The 13,774-nt window shown below is 36.9% G+C and overlaps 3 protein-coding genes across 5 annotated transcripts; all 3 read left to right on the top strand.

Moving 5' to 3' along the window:
* Window positions 1-199: 199 nt before the first annotated feature.
* Window positions 200-5,430, top strand: LOC135637779 (2-succinylbenzoate--CoA ligase, chloroplastic/peroxisomal-like). 3 transcript variants are annotated; one of them, XM_065150560.1, is made up of 10 exons: window positions 200-453; window positions 536-608; window positions 908-1,079; window positions 1,457-1,555; window positions 2,748-2,845; window positions 3,268-3,461; window positions 3,578-3,705; window positions 4,070-4,473; window positions 4,612-4,820; window positions 5,065-5,430. In XM_065150560.1, exons 1-10 carry the CDS (start codon window positions 254-256, stop codon window positions 5,189-5,191), a joined length of 1,704 nt encoding a protein of 567 aa, XP_065006632.1. In that variant the 5' UTR covers window positions 200-253; the 3' UTR covers window positions 5,192-5,430. The 3 variants fall into 3 exon arrangements, with proteins under 3 accessions (XP_065006632.1, XP_065006631.1, XP_065006634.1); XM_065150559.1 differs by having other exon boundaries at window positions 3,575-3,705; XM_065150562.1 differs by having other exon boundaries at window positions 387-453; window positions 903-1,079; window positions 3,575-3,705.
* Window positions 5,431-6,607: 1,177 nt separating this feature from the next.
* On the top strand, window positions 6,608-10,796 carry LOC135637780 (probable serine/threonine-protein kinase PBL7). Its single transcript, XM_065150563.1, has 5 exons — window positions 6,608-7,461; window positions 8,014-8,195; window positions 8,279-8,468; window positions 8,538-8,929; window positions 10,263-10,796. The coding sequence occupies exons 1-5, from the start codon at window positions 7,344-7,346 to the stop codon at window positions 10,584-10,586; spliced, it is 1,206 nt and encodes a 401-aa protein (XP_065006635.1). The 5' UTR covers window positions 6,608-7,343; the 3' UTR covers window positions 10,587-10,796.
* Window positions 10,797-11,433: 637 nt separating this feature from the next.
* Window positions 11,434-13,345, top strand: LOC103986330 (uncharacterized). The gene is made up of 2 exons (XM_009404308.3): window positions 11,434-11,941; window positions 12,575-13,345. The coding sequence occupies exons 1-2, from the start codon at window positions 11,527-11,529 to the stop codon at window positions 13,267-13,269; spliced, it is 1,110 nt and encodes a 369-aa protein (XP_009402583.2). The 5' UTR covers window positions 11,434-11,526; the 3' UTR covers window positions 13,270-13,345.
* Window positions 13,346-13,774: the final 429 nt, after the last annotated feature.

Raw genomic sequence — 13,774 nt, 5'->3', positions numbered from 1 at the left:
GTGGTCTTACGTATATATGTCGTGGCCAGGTTGGAAATAGCGACGTGGCCTTGCATATATGTCCCATTTAATATTGACATTACCTTCTCGGAAGTATCAATCATATTCTCGCACGAATCCTAAAGTTTTGTGGAATGGCATTGAAGTCTTGTTCCATGGGTCCCACTTGAGTTCTTTTCTCGTTGAGACGAGATAACGTTTTAATGACCGCCGTTCGTCGTCCACGTCCTAACGCTACGCCGCAGCGGCAAGCATGGCCGCGCACTCGAGAGGCCACATCTGCCACTGCCTCGGCCGCATCGAGGCCGTCCGGCGAGACTCTCCGGTCGCCATCTCTGGACTCCGGCGGAGGACCGGCGGAGAGCTAGTGAAGGGCGTCCGCTCCCTCGCCCGCGGCCTGGCCGACTCCGGCGTCGCCAGGGGTGACGTCGTTGCCGTCGCCGCCCTCAACAGGTACAGCACCGCACTCTCTATCGAGCTTCTCCAATTCGATTACTTTGATACGCAATGGCGTTTGTTTCTTTCCGAGCGACAGTGATCAGTACATGGAGCTGTTCCTCGCCATCTCCTATGTCGGTGGCATCGTCGCTCCTCTCAATCACCGCTGGGTAAGTCATCGTATCCTTCTCGGGTTCCACCTATCTTAGGTTCATTATGTCGCTTGCATCCGCCAGGTAAGGTTTTTGAATGCCTTCGACTGCAGCTTAGCATTATTTTTCTCATGACGATCGATTGGGATATGCACTTCTTGCACCATACGGGGATGATTGAGAGTTGCATTACACTCTGGAAATGGTCTTCTAATTGCTGTTGTTGTTACTTGAAGATTGTGTGGTATTCAAACACAGTAAGCACAGTGTCCACATCTTATAGTCGATTAACGAAGCAATCTTTTTGGTAAGGGTAGGGCTTTGAGGAGGCAAGGATGGCGATGGAGCTCGTAAAGCCCAAGATGTTAGCGGTGGATGAATACTGCAGCCCATGGGCTGTCGAGCTGCAAACGAGCGACAGTTTGTCATCTATAAAGCTCTACCTTCTTATTGGGGAGTCGTCATCCAGCTTCAACTGCAATCATAGTTGTATGCTCTTTCCACTGAAATGTTGTCCCTCTGCTCATAGAATGCTTAACGCATATGGAACTAACAGAGCTTCTCTATTTTCAAGCAAGTTTATTATTTCAATTGGAAGATTTAGTTCGATGTTTGATTCTTTAATGTTTTTTGTTCTTTGATGAAAGAATTTGTGATTTTACTTTATGTATTTGCATGTCCAGATCAAGATTTGCTTCATGGATTTGACTGTCATCTGACAATATGTTTATAGATATGCACACATTTAAGAATACCAAGCATATGATTTTTCATTTTTTCCAACTATACTCAAAGAGAAATATGCTCTATAAAGTTTCTGTGCTGCTTCTCTTTTGTTTATCTTTCAACTTATCATTCCTTTGCAGCTTTGCGTTTAAATCTGATTCAGAGGCTTGCCAAACCTATGCCAATAATTGATCCGATTTGTGCACCAGAGGACATTGCTTTAATATGCTTTACATCAGGTACTACAGAATCCTCCCCTGAATATGCTGACCATATATCTCAATATCTTTTAAATTTCTCTAGCTTTGGCTACTATGTGGTTTTGCTTCTGATTTTAGTCTCTGCTGTGTGTTTTTTGGTGTAGTAAATTGTGCAAATCTGAACCATGCACATGTCCTCTTCAGAGCAAGAGTTTTATTTTTTTTTATTGATTATGCTATTCAATCTGGAAAACAGATACAATTCATAATTATTCTGAGCAAGGTATACAGTTTCGAATGATACCGTCCGGTATAAACAGTATTTTTTATTTATAAATAAATATATATATAAATCTACGACATCGCCCTGCATGGGGGAGAAGAGAGGCGACGTCGTAAATTTTTTCTTTACATATATATATATATATATATATATATATATATATATATAAGGCAACGTCGCCCTGCTTGGGAAGAAGAGATGGCGACGTCGCATATTTTTTTAAAAACTTATATATATAAATAAATAGATATATAAATAAAAAATATTATATATATATATGCGACATCGCCTTGTTTTTCTACGACATTGCCCCACCTAGGGAGAAGAGAGGCGACGTCACACATTTTTTTTAAAACTTATATATATATATATATATATATATATATATATATAAGATTATATATATATATAGAGACTATGTCGTCTCATTTTTCTGCGATGTCACCCTGCTTGGGGAGAAGAGAGGTGATGTCACTGAAAAAAAAAAAACTTTATATATATATATATATATATATATATATATATATATATATATATATATACTGCTCGGTACCATACCGTACCTAGAGAATGTCGAAACTTCCGTATGGTACAATATTTCAATCCTTGCTTCTGAGAGCTTAAACATCATAATTAATAATTTTATAAGTACTTACCTCTTCAAAAATGACAAATCATAAATCTTGTTTCATTTTTCAGGTGTAGTATTATCACAAGTGATTATGTAATGGGAGCTTTCTTTTTTAATAAACTTTCGCAAACTAGTACACTTTTCAAATGATTTTCCACATAGTAAGTATATATATATATATATATAGGCAAATTCTTGTAGATTGTTTATTGTGCCACTTACATGAATAAAGACACACTGCCGGATCTTTTGACATGTCCAGGTGGTAGTTTCAGACTTTGTTACTGTTTCATAACTGCAAGTTTCACTTTATTCAGGAACCACTGGAAAGCCAAAGGGTGTAAAGATAAGCCACACAGCTTTGATTGTTCAATCCCTTGCAAAGATAGCTATTGTTGGCTATGGTGAGGATGATGTATGCTCCTTTATAAATGCAGTCAAGATCTTAGTTTTATGGTAATTAAATCTATAGCATGACACTTTGACTTGTTCACTCTTCCAGAATCTACAAGATGATGTTTTGAGCTGTTTCTCCTTAATCGATGAATAAATTAGCATTTTTCCGAAGGGGGCATTTATGCAATAAATATTGAATTAATTTAGTTCCATTTTTCTTAATTCACAATATGCACAAATGCTGAGAAAGATGCATATAGCCAATCACAAATATTTAGAACACTAGGCCCTTTTATTGTTGTTGTTATGTTATAAATCACATTATGCAGGATCAGTTTCACAGATATCATAGCCTTTCAGTTGATCTGATAAAATTTGACCCAAGAACTAGGTGTCTCGCTGGATGATTTATGATTAATGATGTAGTTTATGTATCTTCAGGTTTATCTCCATACAGCTCCTTTGTGCCACATTGGTGGGATAACTTCATGCATGGCAATGCTATTAGCAGGGGGTTGCCATGTTTTCATACCCAAGTTTGATGCAAAGTTAACTTTTGAAGAAATAAAAAATCACCAAGTGACATCATTTATTACAGTCCCTGCAATGATGGCTGATCTAATATCATTTTTAAGGTAAACATCTACTTCCATGGAACAACATATGAACATAGCTGAGCTTGGATTCCTCCATTTCTTCTACATCTCTTTTCTGTTCTTCTCGGGCATTGAATTTGACTTGTTGATAGTAGAAAATGCAACATGTGGAGTGATGGAGAAACTGTACGCAAGATTCTCAATGGTGGTGGTGGCCTATCAGAAGAGCTTACAAAGTGTGCCAGTCACTTGTTCCCTCATGCTAAAATACTTTCTGCTTATGGTATGTCAACATCCTTTGTTGGTTCTTTATGCTTTTTTGGTTATACCAGTCTGTGGTAGCTAATTATTCTGGAACACTACACTGCTAGTGTTACATGTGCAAAGACCAAACTGATGTTCCAAGGAACATGAGTGGTTTAAATAGATATCCAATACATACATAGTCCTATATCTCCCTGTTTGTTTATCAGAACTGATCAGATATATGGTATATCCAAATCCTTCTATTTAAACATCTTATAAAGAACCAAGGGTATATAAATTTTTTAACTATAATTTCAGTTCAAGCACAGAAACTTGTTACACTTCCTTGAGATCCTGAATTATTTTTGCTTCTGAAGAAATAGTTTTGTATGACTTGACAGGGATGACAGAGTCTTGTTCTTCATTGACCTTCATGACCCTTTTTGATCCCATGTTTAAAAATTTTGGTGTATCTTTTCATGATAAGATCAATGTTGAGGCAGACTCACGGCATCACCATTTAGGGGGAGTGTGTGTTGGGAAGCCTCCCCCTCATATTGAGCTGAAGATATGTGGCAGTAGTGACAATTGTTGCACTTCCTTTGTTGGGAATATCTTAACTAGAGGTTTGCATGTTATGGTTGGGTATTGGGACAGCACAGATGTAATTATGGCAGAGTCTGCAGAGAACAGATGGCTTGACACAGGTGACATTGGCTGGCTTGATGGCAAAGGTGATCTGTGGCTTGTTGGCCGTGAAAAGAGTCATATAAAGACTGGAGGAGAAAATGTTTACCCTGAAGAGGTATAGAGAACTTTAGATTCTTCAAGAATGTTTTTAGGGGCTCTTTGGATTATTTTCTGCTGCACTCTGGGATGCTACCCATCATGCATTATAGAGATATCTTTCTTTTCTGATATTGTTTTGTTATTGATGGCTTAGGTTGAAGCTGTGCTTTCTCAGCATCCTGGAGTCTTCAGAGTTGTGGTGGTTGGTGTTCCTGACATCCGCTTCACAGAAAAAGTTGTTGCTTGTTTAAACATAAAGGAAGGTTGGAAATGGGTCGATCATAGTTCTAAATACTCACTGGAGGCAAAAGAAGTTTCGCCTGAGATCTTCCAAGATTATTGCAGGCAGAGCAATTTAAGCAGGTCTAGTGTCCCATCTACTTCATTGAAGTCAATTTGAGAGCAACATGATATGGTTTTTTAGCTCCTAATTCATTAGTATCTGTTGTTTTTAGATATTGTCTGTTCTGTTCTTCATACTTATAATTTATTATTAATTTTGGTTACTAGAGTTATCGGCCTTTGAACCATGTCACTAATCGAATTTAGTTTCAGAAGAATCTGACTATGAGAATTGTAACTGTGTTACTTTCTAACTTCATTGCAGATTCAAGATACCAAAGATCTATTCTTTATGGAGAAGACCTTTTCCATTGACTACCACAGGGAAGTTAAAAAGGGATGATATAAGAAAAGAAGTAATGTCTTCCATGCAACCAAGGAGCAATCTGTGATATGAAGATAGTTTTGAGCAATCCATGGTTTGAGCGACGATTGGTGATAGGTCATAGAGGCAATTCGCTCGTAAATTATGCTAAAATCAATTAATTTTGATCAGCAGAAGCTGTATCATCACTGAATCTGCCGAAGAATGTTCTTTTTTCTGTTCTCTCTTATGAAGATCTGTATCTGAAAAATTGTCCAGTATTACAATACTTGACTTTTATATTTCAAAGAAACAGACTATTTCTCATATCAGCTACTAAAGTTTCGACATCCTTTGAACTTTCCAATCTATGAAACAGCTACTAGATGTGAATTCTCATATTATAGGTGTTTAGATGTTTTATCAAATCCCAGCAGGTCATTCTTGATGTGAAGGAGCCTCATTTGTGTCTTGGATTCTACAATTCTCTATAACTTCTTGTTCATGTGAGCATGTATCTTAAGGATCGTTGAAAGCTTCTAAATGATATGACACCCCTTGAAACAATTACAACTCATCATAACTAGGGTTTTGAATACTGGTCTGTATCGGCGTACCGAGCTCTGCTCAGTACGGTACGTATCGATATATATCGTCGGTACGTCTTATCCTAAAACCTTAAAAATACCTCCACCTATTACGTCAAGGCATACCAACCGATATGCCTCGATAACAGTCGATACGCTTTAGTACCGATCGGTATGCCTTGGTACCGATTAGTATGCCTTAGTACTGGTCGGTACACCTTGGTACCGGTCAAAATACTGGTACCGCCCGATAGAGAGCAATCCATGTACCAGTATCCTTTCGAACCAATACGTACCACCTTATACCAGGTAGTACACATTGAAATTGAGAACCTTGATCATAACCACTATGATGGATCATTATTTGTCTTCCTTCCATAACTATTAGTTCTTATAAGTAAAATATTTTGTATTGTAGGGAATTTTGTATTAGGTTGTAGTAAGGAAAAAAACATGTGTCACATAGGAAAGCAATTTAATAACAATCAAAACATTATTTCCAAAAATTTACCAGTAAGAGTATCATTTAATATTTATAATATATTATTTTACTTGGCCATAATGACCATTATTATAGGAAGTAAGGGGTAAATATAATTGCTATTTTTTTCATTTATTATATAATGGAATGGAAGAGATAGCATGACTATGTTGGAGAATCTCCAACATAGTCATGTGTGTTAGATGAAGATAAAGATGAATTAGATAGTAATTCCATGCTGACAAAAATTACAAAAGCTGATAACTTAACGACTTAAGACTCTTCTTTCTTTTCTTTCTTTTACGACCAGAATTTTTCCTATACTATGCTACTAAATTTGATTAAACATTTTTTTAAAAAAAGGTTGAAAACTATATTGTGCCCAAAGCTCAAAAAACAAAATTCTGATCATTTTTAAATAACTCATACAAAGTAAAGTCTGAATCGGAATTCCTAATAAAATAATTAGGATTCATGCAAGGAAAATGCAGTGGGTAAAGCGAGCTTGATAGACCTGCTTTTGATAAAATGCTACTCTGTAAATGTTTATGAGTAGGTGCTGAATTAACAAGTAATATTTACAGTTAAACTTTGGTAAAGAAGATAAGATCAAGATGTTTTCTTCAACTTCTGTTGTCTCAGCCTTATCTTAAACAAATTCTTTCCTCACCCAAAACTGTTCTTATGAGGAACAGGTTTTATAATCTGTTATTACCTGAATTAATGGTAGCCCTTCCATTTGTGTTGGAGTTAGTCTTCCATACATCATGATAACACTCCAAATCAGGGAGATGCTAAATTTAGCTTCACACTCTGTCAAACTAAGTTGGAACAATGAATGAACTGCATCCATTCTTTCATTGCTATTCTAACATCCGACGCAAAGAAAAGAAACCAGAATTAGCAAAGGAAGAAAAGTTTTCATAAATTCTTTGTTTCTTTGTTCTACTATTTTTTTTTTTTCTTTCTTTCTTTCTTTCTTTCTTTCTTTCTTTTGTTTGGTTCGTTCCAGTAATCTTTCACCTGAGTGGACCGACAGTTCGGTCGATCCACAGGGTAGGAATCAGTACCTTATGGCCTTAATTCACTTTTGGCGATAGTATCTGTAATTTTATAGTTTTTGTTGCGTGGATTTATTGTCATTTGAGGTCGAGTAAGCAACTTGAAGAAGGATGGGTGTCTGTTGCTGCTTCAAATCTTATAACGTGAGAGATGAACCTCAAGAGGTGAAAGCTGAAAAAGGAGGGAACAAGCTTTCCTCCCAAGTCAATAACCTTTCAACTGAATCTGGTATGTTTGATGCATTTACCTGATGACAATTAGCTTTATCTTCCACTACAAACTCCACCATTTCATTCTACTTTTCTTGTTGATCACTGAGAACAAATTTGATAGCATTAAATGAACCAGTCTATTCTACAAGGAATCAGATGTCAGCGATAAAATATCATGTATGGCAATCAGATATTCTTACTCATTACAGAATTGTATATCTAGCTTAGCCTTCAATTTCAGCATTCGATATCTGAGATTGTTTCTGTAAGAGCATTTTTCACTGTCCAGCTTGAAAACCATGGATTAGAGCCTAAAAAGATGTCTTCTTGCAATCTTATTTTCATAGAATTTGTGCTGGTCTGTGTTCATCAGATGAAATTATTTTGGTCAGTTATAAATTCAATTTTAAGATGACATCTCTTACTTATAATTAAATTTTCTACGATATTCCTTTAATTTGATTCTTTCCTGCCTACCAATCTTACAACAATACTTTAAATTTACAACTGTTAAAACCCCATAAATTGAAACTGATGTTCAGCAACACCTTAAATTAAACTTGTGCAGATACCCTCAAGCTTAGATCTGTAGCTGAAGTGATCTTACGGATAGGCCAGGGGAACAATTCCGCTCGTGTTTTCGCATTTGATGAACTTTCAACTGCAACAAAGAACTTCAAAGTAGAATGTCTGCTTGGTGAAGGTGGATTTGGTAAAGTTTATAAAGGTTACCTTGTGGATACAAATCAAGTAATGCCAATTGCCACTTCTACTTCATAAGCTCAATCAATGTTGATTTGGTTTCAGTAACCATCTTCATTCAATTTCTGCAGGATATAGCTGTTAAGCAATTGCAAAGAAATGGCTCACAGGGAAATAGAGAGTTCCTTGTTGAAGTATTGATGCTCAGTCTACTTCACCACCCAAACCTTGTCAATCTAATTGGCTATTGTGCTGATGGAGATCAAAGAATTCTGGTCTATGAATACATGCCGCTGGGCTCATTGGAGGATCATCTTCTCCGTAAACCATCAAGAACTTTTCTGATCCATTTGACTAATAATTATTAGTAACCACTGGAATTTTCTACAGATCTTTCCCCAAGTAAGAAGCCGCTGGACTGGACCACAAGAATGAGAATAGCGGAAGGTGCCGCTAAAGGCCTGGAGTATTTGCACGATACAGCAAATCCACCTGTGATCTATCGAGATTTAAAGGCATCCAATATTCTTCTCGATAAGGACTACAACCCAAAGCTATCTGACTTTGGCCTTGCCAAAGTTGGACCAATTGGAGACAAGAGCCATGTATCAACCAGGGTGATGGGGACTTATGGCTATTGTGCTCCTGAGTATGCATTGACAGGACAATTAACAAAAATGTCTGATGTATACAGCTTCGGTGTCGTGTTACTGGAGATCATAACTGGAAGGAGGGCTATTGATGCATCGAGACCTTCAAACGAACAGAATCTTGTTCATTGGGTATGTTCAGATGATAATTGAGTTCATTTCATATTTTTCCTGCCTAATTCTGGTACATAGCTTTAAGCAGAGCTCTGAGATTAGCCTGATTCAAGAACTTCTGCAATCCACTGTGATATGGTTTATATGTTTTGAAGTTTTCACTATAACCTTAGATGGCACCACTATTTACATGGTGCTGAAGTAGCAAGATGATAATATTAGTGTGATTGCAGTGACTTGAACTTTCTGAAAGATCCATTGTCATTAATTAGTACACAAGCAAATCTGTATAAAGGATGCAATGGTATGAAAGATCGACGTGTGTGATACCCTAATAATGGAAAACCCTTTTTGCTTTGAACCAACCAACTGAAATATATTTATTTGGCATGCTTAATCAAATTTCTAAAAATTTGTAGGTTAAAGTATGCAATAGCTGAACTCAGTGCTAGCAGCTATGGTGAGCTTATCGAGGCATCATCTCTCCTTAAATTTGCACTTAATTTCATAATTGACTTGTTTAGAGCTCATTTCCTTGACTTGTTATAACAGTATCACACTACAAATTCTCGTTCATTAATGGTGTTAAATGTTTGAATGAAGTTAATCCAAGTTTACGCATCTAATACTACTCTTAAGGCATCAACTCTGCCACTTATCAGCTTTATTTGTTTAACCAGCAACACAACATTGTATTCTGCAAAGCACTGTGGTATGTATGATCTTTGCCTTCTCAAGTTTTCACTAAAATCTCAGATATGCTATTTTACTGATTTCAAATTTGGCACACTTATTCACAACAGTTGCAGTGATTTAAACTTTCTGAAGGATCAATTATCATTAGTGCACAAACAAATCTGTGAAAACAGACAACAAGAAATCATGTCTCTTTATATGTTCTATGCCGAGGTTGTGGAAGATGAAGTTTTGCACCATTTACCAATGTAGAAAGAATGCAATGTCATGAAAGATAAAGGTTTTGATACCCTTACAATAGAAATCTTCTTTTTCTTCTCCCCTTACTTTTCTGACCGAAACATATTTCCTTGGCACGTTTAATCAAATCTCTAAGAGTTTGTAGGTCAAATTATGCAATTGCTGAACTCAGTGCTAGCAGCTATGGTGAGCTTAATGAGACATCATTTCCCCTAAGCTATGCATTTATTTGATAATTGGCTTGTTTAGAGCTCATTTCCTTCACTTGCTATAACAGTATCACACTGAATTTTTCGACCAAGTTACTCTGATGTTTATGCATCTAAGACTAATCTTAATGCTGTATCTCTGCCATGGTCACAGTCTCTTGTCTGCCTAATTTGTTAACCCAGAAACACAACATTGTGTCTTGCAGGCAAAGCCACTGTTTAAAGATAAGAAGAGGTATGTGGAGATGGCTGATCCATTGCTGGAAGGCAAATACCCATTAAAAGGCCTCTACCAAGCTATTGCAGTTGCAGCAATGTGTCTGCAAGAGCAAGCAAGCGGCCGTCCACTGGTTAGTGACATTGTGACAGCTCTGGAGTATCTTGCAACTTCATCAAATGATCATTTTCAAGACTCAAAGAAAGAAAAATACACTGCTAAGGAGATCGGTGAAGGAGACAAATCGAAGTCGCAAGATGAAAGAACTCGGAATTCGTTGAGATGCAAGGAAGATAACATCGAGCGCGTGTAGTATGAGACATGTTTGTGGCTTTTTTCTTCTTTTTTTTTTTTTTCTATTTGTGCTCTTTGTATATTTAAACGTAAAACTCAACCATTCCAAAATGATGCTGGAGATAGACCTCTTTGTATGAACTAAGCTATCCTTGACACTGTCAATTATCAGTGAATCCATCAAGGGAATGATGAAGAGTTATAGATAAAGAGAATTATAACTGTACAAGATGTAGGACTATCTAAATTTTGAGAATGCATTGCATTGTTTGCTGTGGAAATGTCATGGAATGTTATTCTATCATCACACTTTTCTTTTGATCATAGAACAGAAGTAAATCTAAGATACATTGCACATACATGATGAATCTGGAAACTGGTGTATTACATGTCATGAATCTCACAAGTTTTGAGGATTTAGGTTTCAGATTTAGATGTCATGAACTCAGGCCTCATAGCAGATGATATAGAAGATCATTGATGAAGACCAAGATGTAAATCCCATGTAATTAAAGGGAAAATATGTATCTAGAAATTAAGTTTATTTACACAAAATTAAGAATATTAAAAAAAAGAAGAATATTAGGGATGATATATATATTCATAAATAGAAGTGGCAAATCCCAACTCCCAACTAATAATTAACTCACCATAAATCATTTTGGTATAGTTATATTTCTCTCTAAATAAATAAATAAATAATTTAATTTAATATATATTTTATATATATATTTATTTATTTATTTATAAAAAAAATATTGAATAAGATTGATCACAGTTTCATTTGGCACATCCAAAGGGCATTGATGTAATTGTATAGTTAGGGGTTCTATATATATCGACCATGGCGAGGGCTTATCCGAGCTTCTCATGCTGCGGTTCAGTGACCGATGGCGTTCCATGTTTAGGGTTTTGGAGACGCACCAAGCGATGGTGGAATTACGGCTTGTAGGGCTTATATGAGATGTTCTCTTCCTCTGCTCCCCTTTCGCCTCCTCTCCATGGCTTCTGTTGCGCTCCCCGCCTTCAGTTCTCTCGCCACGGGGTCCTCTCCTCGTCTCGGCGCCCCTCCTCCCTTTTCCGCTAAATCCAGGTCTTGTCTTCATCTTTCGAGACCTAATCATGGTAAGGATTTCACCTTTGTTGGCGCTTCCTCTCCGAAACCTTTCCTTTCTCGGGCACGAATAGGGTTTTCTTCTAGAATCGAGCGGCGATTTCTCGCGTTTGCTCCCCGAATCGGGGGCAGTGGGAACTCGGAAACTTCGCGGGTCGATGAGGATGATGAGATGAGGGGGCAGAGCACGATGCCGGAGAGGTTTCGCCACCTTACAAAGGAAGCCCCCGATCGCCCAGTGAGGTGGCCATGGGTTGTTGGTATGTATACCTAATAATTTACAAGGTTGTAAGCACTAATTACTTGTCTAACAGTGCAGTGTTCGGCCAAGGAATATTCGGCAGTCGGTTGCATGAGCTTATGTAGTTTTAAAGATTTTTTGAGTACATAATGCAAACTAATGTGTTTGTATCTTTGGGTTTTTATCGTACGATGTCACATAACTATCTTATGCATTGTATTAATGACATTAAGTTGGAGGGTTGCCTCTTGTGTACTGTGAAATAAAGTCTTATGGTTTAACAGTAAAATTGATTTAGAACTGCACTTTATTTGTTGCCAAATTTAGTTCCAAAGGTTTGTTTTGAGTGTTGGAAAAGATCAAAAGAATTAAGAATGCAAACATGAGCTTTTGGATTCAAGTTATTAAAACTAATAATTATCTTCCAAGAATCCTTGGTGAATCATTCTTCTTTAGAAATATTGGTAAAATTCTTGTTCCTGAGTACATTATCTTATTGTTAAATTGATAAAGTTTTGTTGGCGATGCAGTAAAAAACATGCTTTGCTTATTTTACCATTTATCTTATATTAATTTTCATATGCAGATAAATTATTACCTTTGTACTAGGTAATTTTTAATATTATTTTTGCTGTCTTATTGTTTCTTGCAGCACTTCTTTTTCTTGTTTATGCCTGGCGGACTGTATTATGGGAACTCACAAATTGGAAAAGGACAATGTTGGCGGTCATGCATTTCCTTGGTTATTTAGGCAAACTGATCCTAGCTGTTGTTTTCCACTATGTTGGTGATTTAATCACTGTGCTTATAAGATGCATTGAGTTCTGCCTCAATTCTGCAAGATATGCTTATGCCAGTGTTGTGGCATTTGCTCCTGTACCAGAGCTGACGAGGGTAATCTTGTTTGCTACAGCTGTATTAGCCATTGCTGAAGCCACAGTTCCAGACTCTGTAAACAGCCAATCACATCTGCTTACATTAGCAGGGTTTATTGGGTTTGGGGTGGTCAAGGACTTTGTTCCTGAGCTGCTCTTCTGGTTGTTCCTGTTTGGGTTGTCTTGTTACTCACGGTTTATTAAGAAAAAAGATTATATATCAGCGTTACTGCCATCTGCTGCTGTCTTAGCAGCTGTTGGTGAGCCATGGGTCAGAGGCCTAGTCATGGGTTCATACTTGGCTGTTGCTATTTTTCAGCATTCTAAGACATCAGAGGAACTCCCGAGTAGAAAATTGCCTGCTACTGGTAGAAGACTTCCAGAGCCTCTCCTGCTTGCGGCCATGGCTATTGGAGTTCATCTTGCTGCCAAATGGATCCGATATCGACACTTGACATGGATGATAGCTTGATTGTGTGTATTGGACATTGATTTTTGGAGCTTTGTAAGATTACAATATTCCTGAAATTAAAATTGATGTTATCTAAGATTTATTTTATTTTATTTAACTGATCAGAAATTAGTGCTACCCTGCAGCTAAATGGTATTATCCTATCAGAAATTCCTGTACTTCTTTACCCCTGATAATCTATCTTTGTTTATCTTAGTTCTTATGTAGTGGTCACAGGTACCTAATTCTTTTCTGCAACTTGTGCTTTGCTGCTCTTTGTTGAAATGATTCTAATTTCTGTATTTCAGGATTTGAATTACATGTTCTCATGCTGTAACAGGACATCATTCAATTATCTATGTTGGACATTCTGTGATCATTAAATTTTACATACTGTTTTAATTTTAGTGCAGCTATTCTACACAGTGTCAGGCAAATAATCATATGTTTCCTTTTAGATGTCTGTCTTATCTAATATTTTCTCACATTTAAGGGCATTAACGTCATTGTACTTTCAACTAATAGT

Source organism: Musa acuminata, chromosome BXJ3-5, assembly GCF_036884655.1.
Source record: "Musa acuminata AAA Group cultivar baxijiao chromosome BXJ3-5, Cavendish_Baxijiao_AAA, whole genome shotgun sequence".
In the NCBI taxonomy this organism is placed as follows: Eukaryota; Viridiplantae; Streptophyta; class Magnoliopsida; order Zingiberales; family Musaceae; genus Musa; species Musa acuminata.
Note: the sequence above shows the minus strand (reverse complement) of the source record. Positions and strands in the feature narration are given on the sequence as shown.

Bases quoted from the DNA above. Each gene is read 5' to 3' on its own strand.
- LOC103986330 (XM_009404308.3), top strand. From the start codon at position 11,527: ATGAGATGTTCTCTTCCTCTGCTCCCCTTTCGCCTCCTCTCCATGGCT. The intron at 11,942-12,574 runs GTATGTATACCT...TGTTTCTTGCAG, and splicing joins GAGGTGGCCATGGGTTGTTG to CACTTCTTTTTCTTGTTTAT.
- LOC135637779 (XM_065150559.1), top strand. From the start codon at position 254: ATGGCCGCGCACTCGAGAGGCCACATCTGCCACTGCCTCGGCCGCATC. The intron at 454-535 runs GTACAGCACCGC...TCCGAGCGACAG, and splicing joins GCCGTCGCCGCCCTCAACAG to TGATCAGTACATGGAGCTGT. The intron at 1,556-2,747 runs GTACTACAGAAT...CACTTTATTCAG, and splicing joins TTTAATATGCTTTACATCAG to GAACCACTGGAAAGCCAAAG.
- LOC135637780 (XM_065150563.1), top strand. From the start codon at position 7,344: ATGGGTGTCTGTTGCTGCTTCAAATCTTATAACGTGAGAGATGAACCT. The intron at 7,462-8,013 runs GTATGTTTGATG...AAACTTGTGCAG, and splicing joins TAACCTTTCAACTGAATCTG to ATACCCTCAAGCTTAGATCT. The intron at 8,469-8,537 runs GTAAACCATCAA...AATTTTCTACAG, and splicing joins ATTGGAGGATCATCTTCTCC to ATCTTTCCCCAAGTAAGAAG.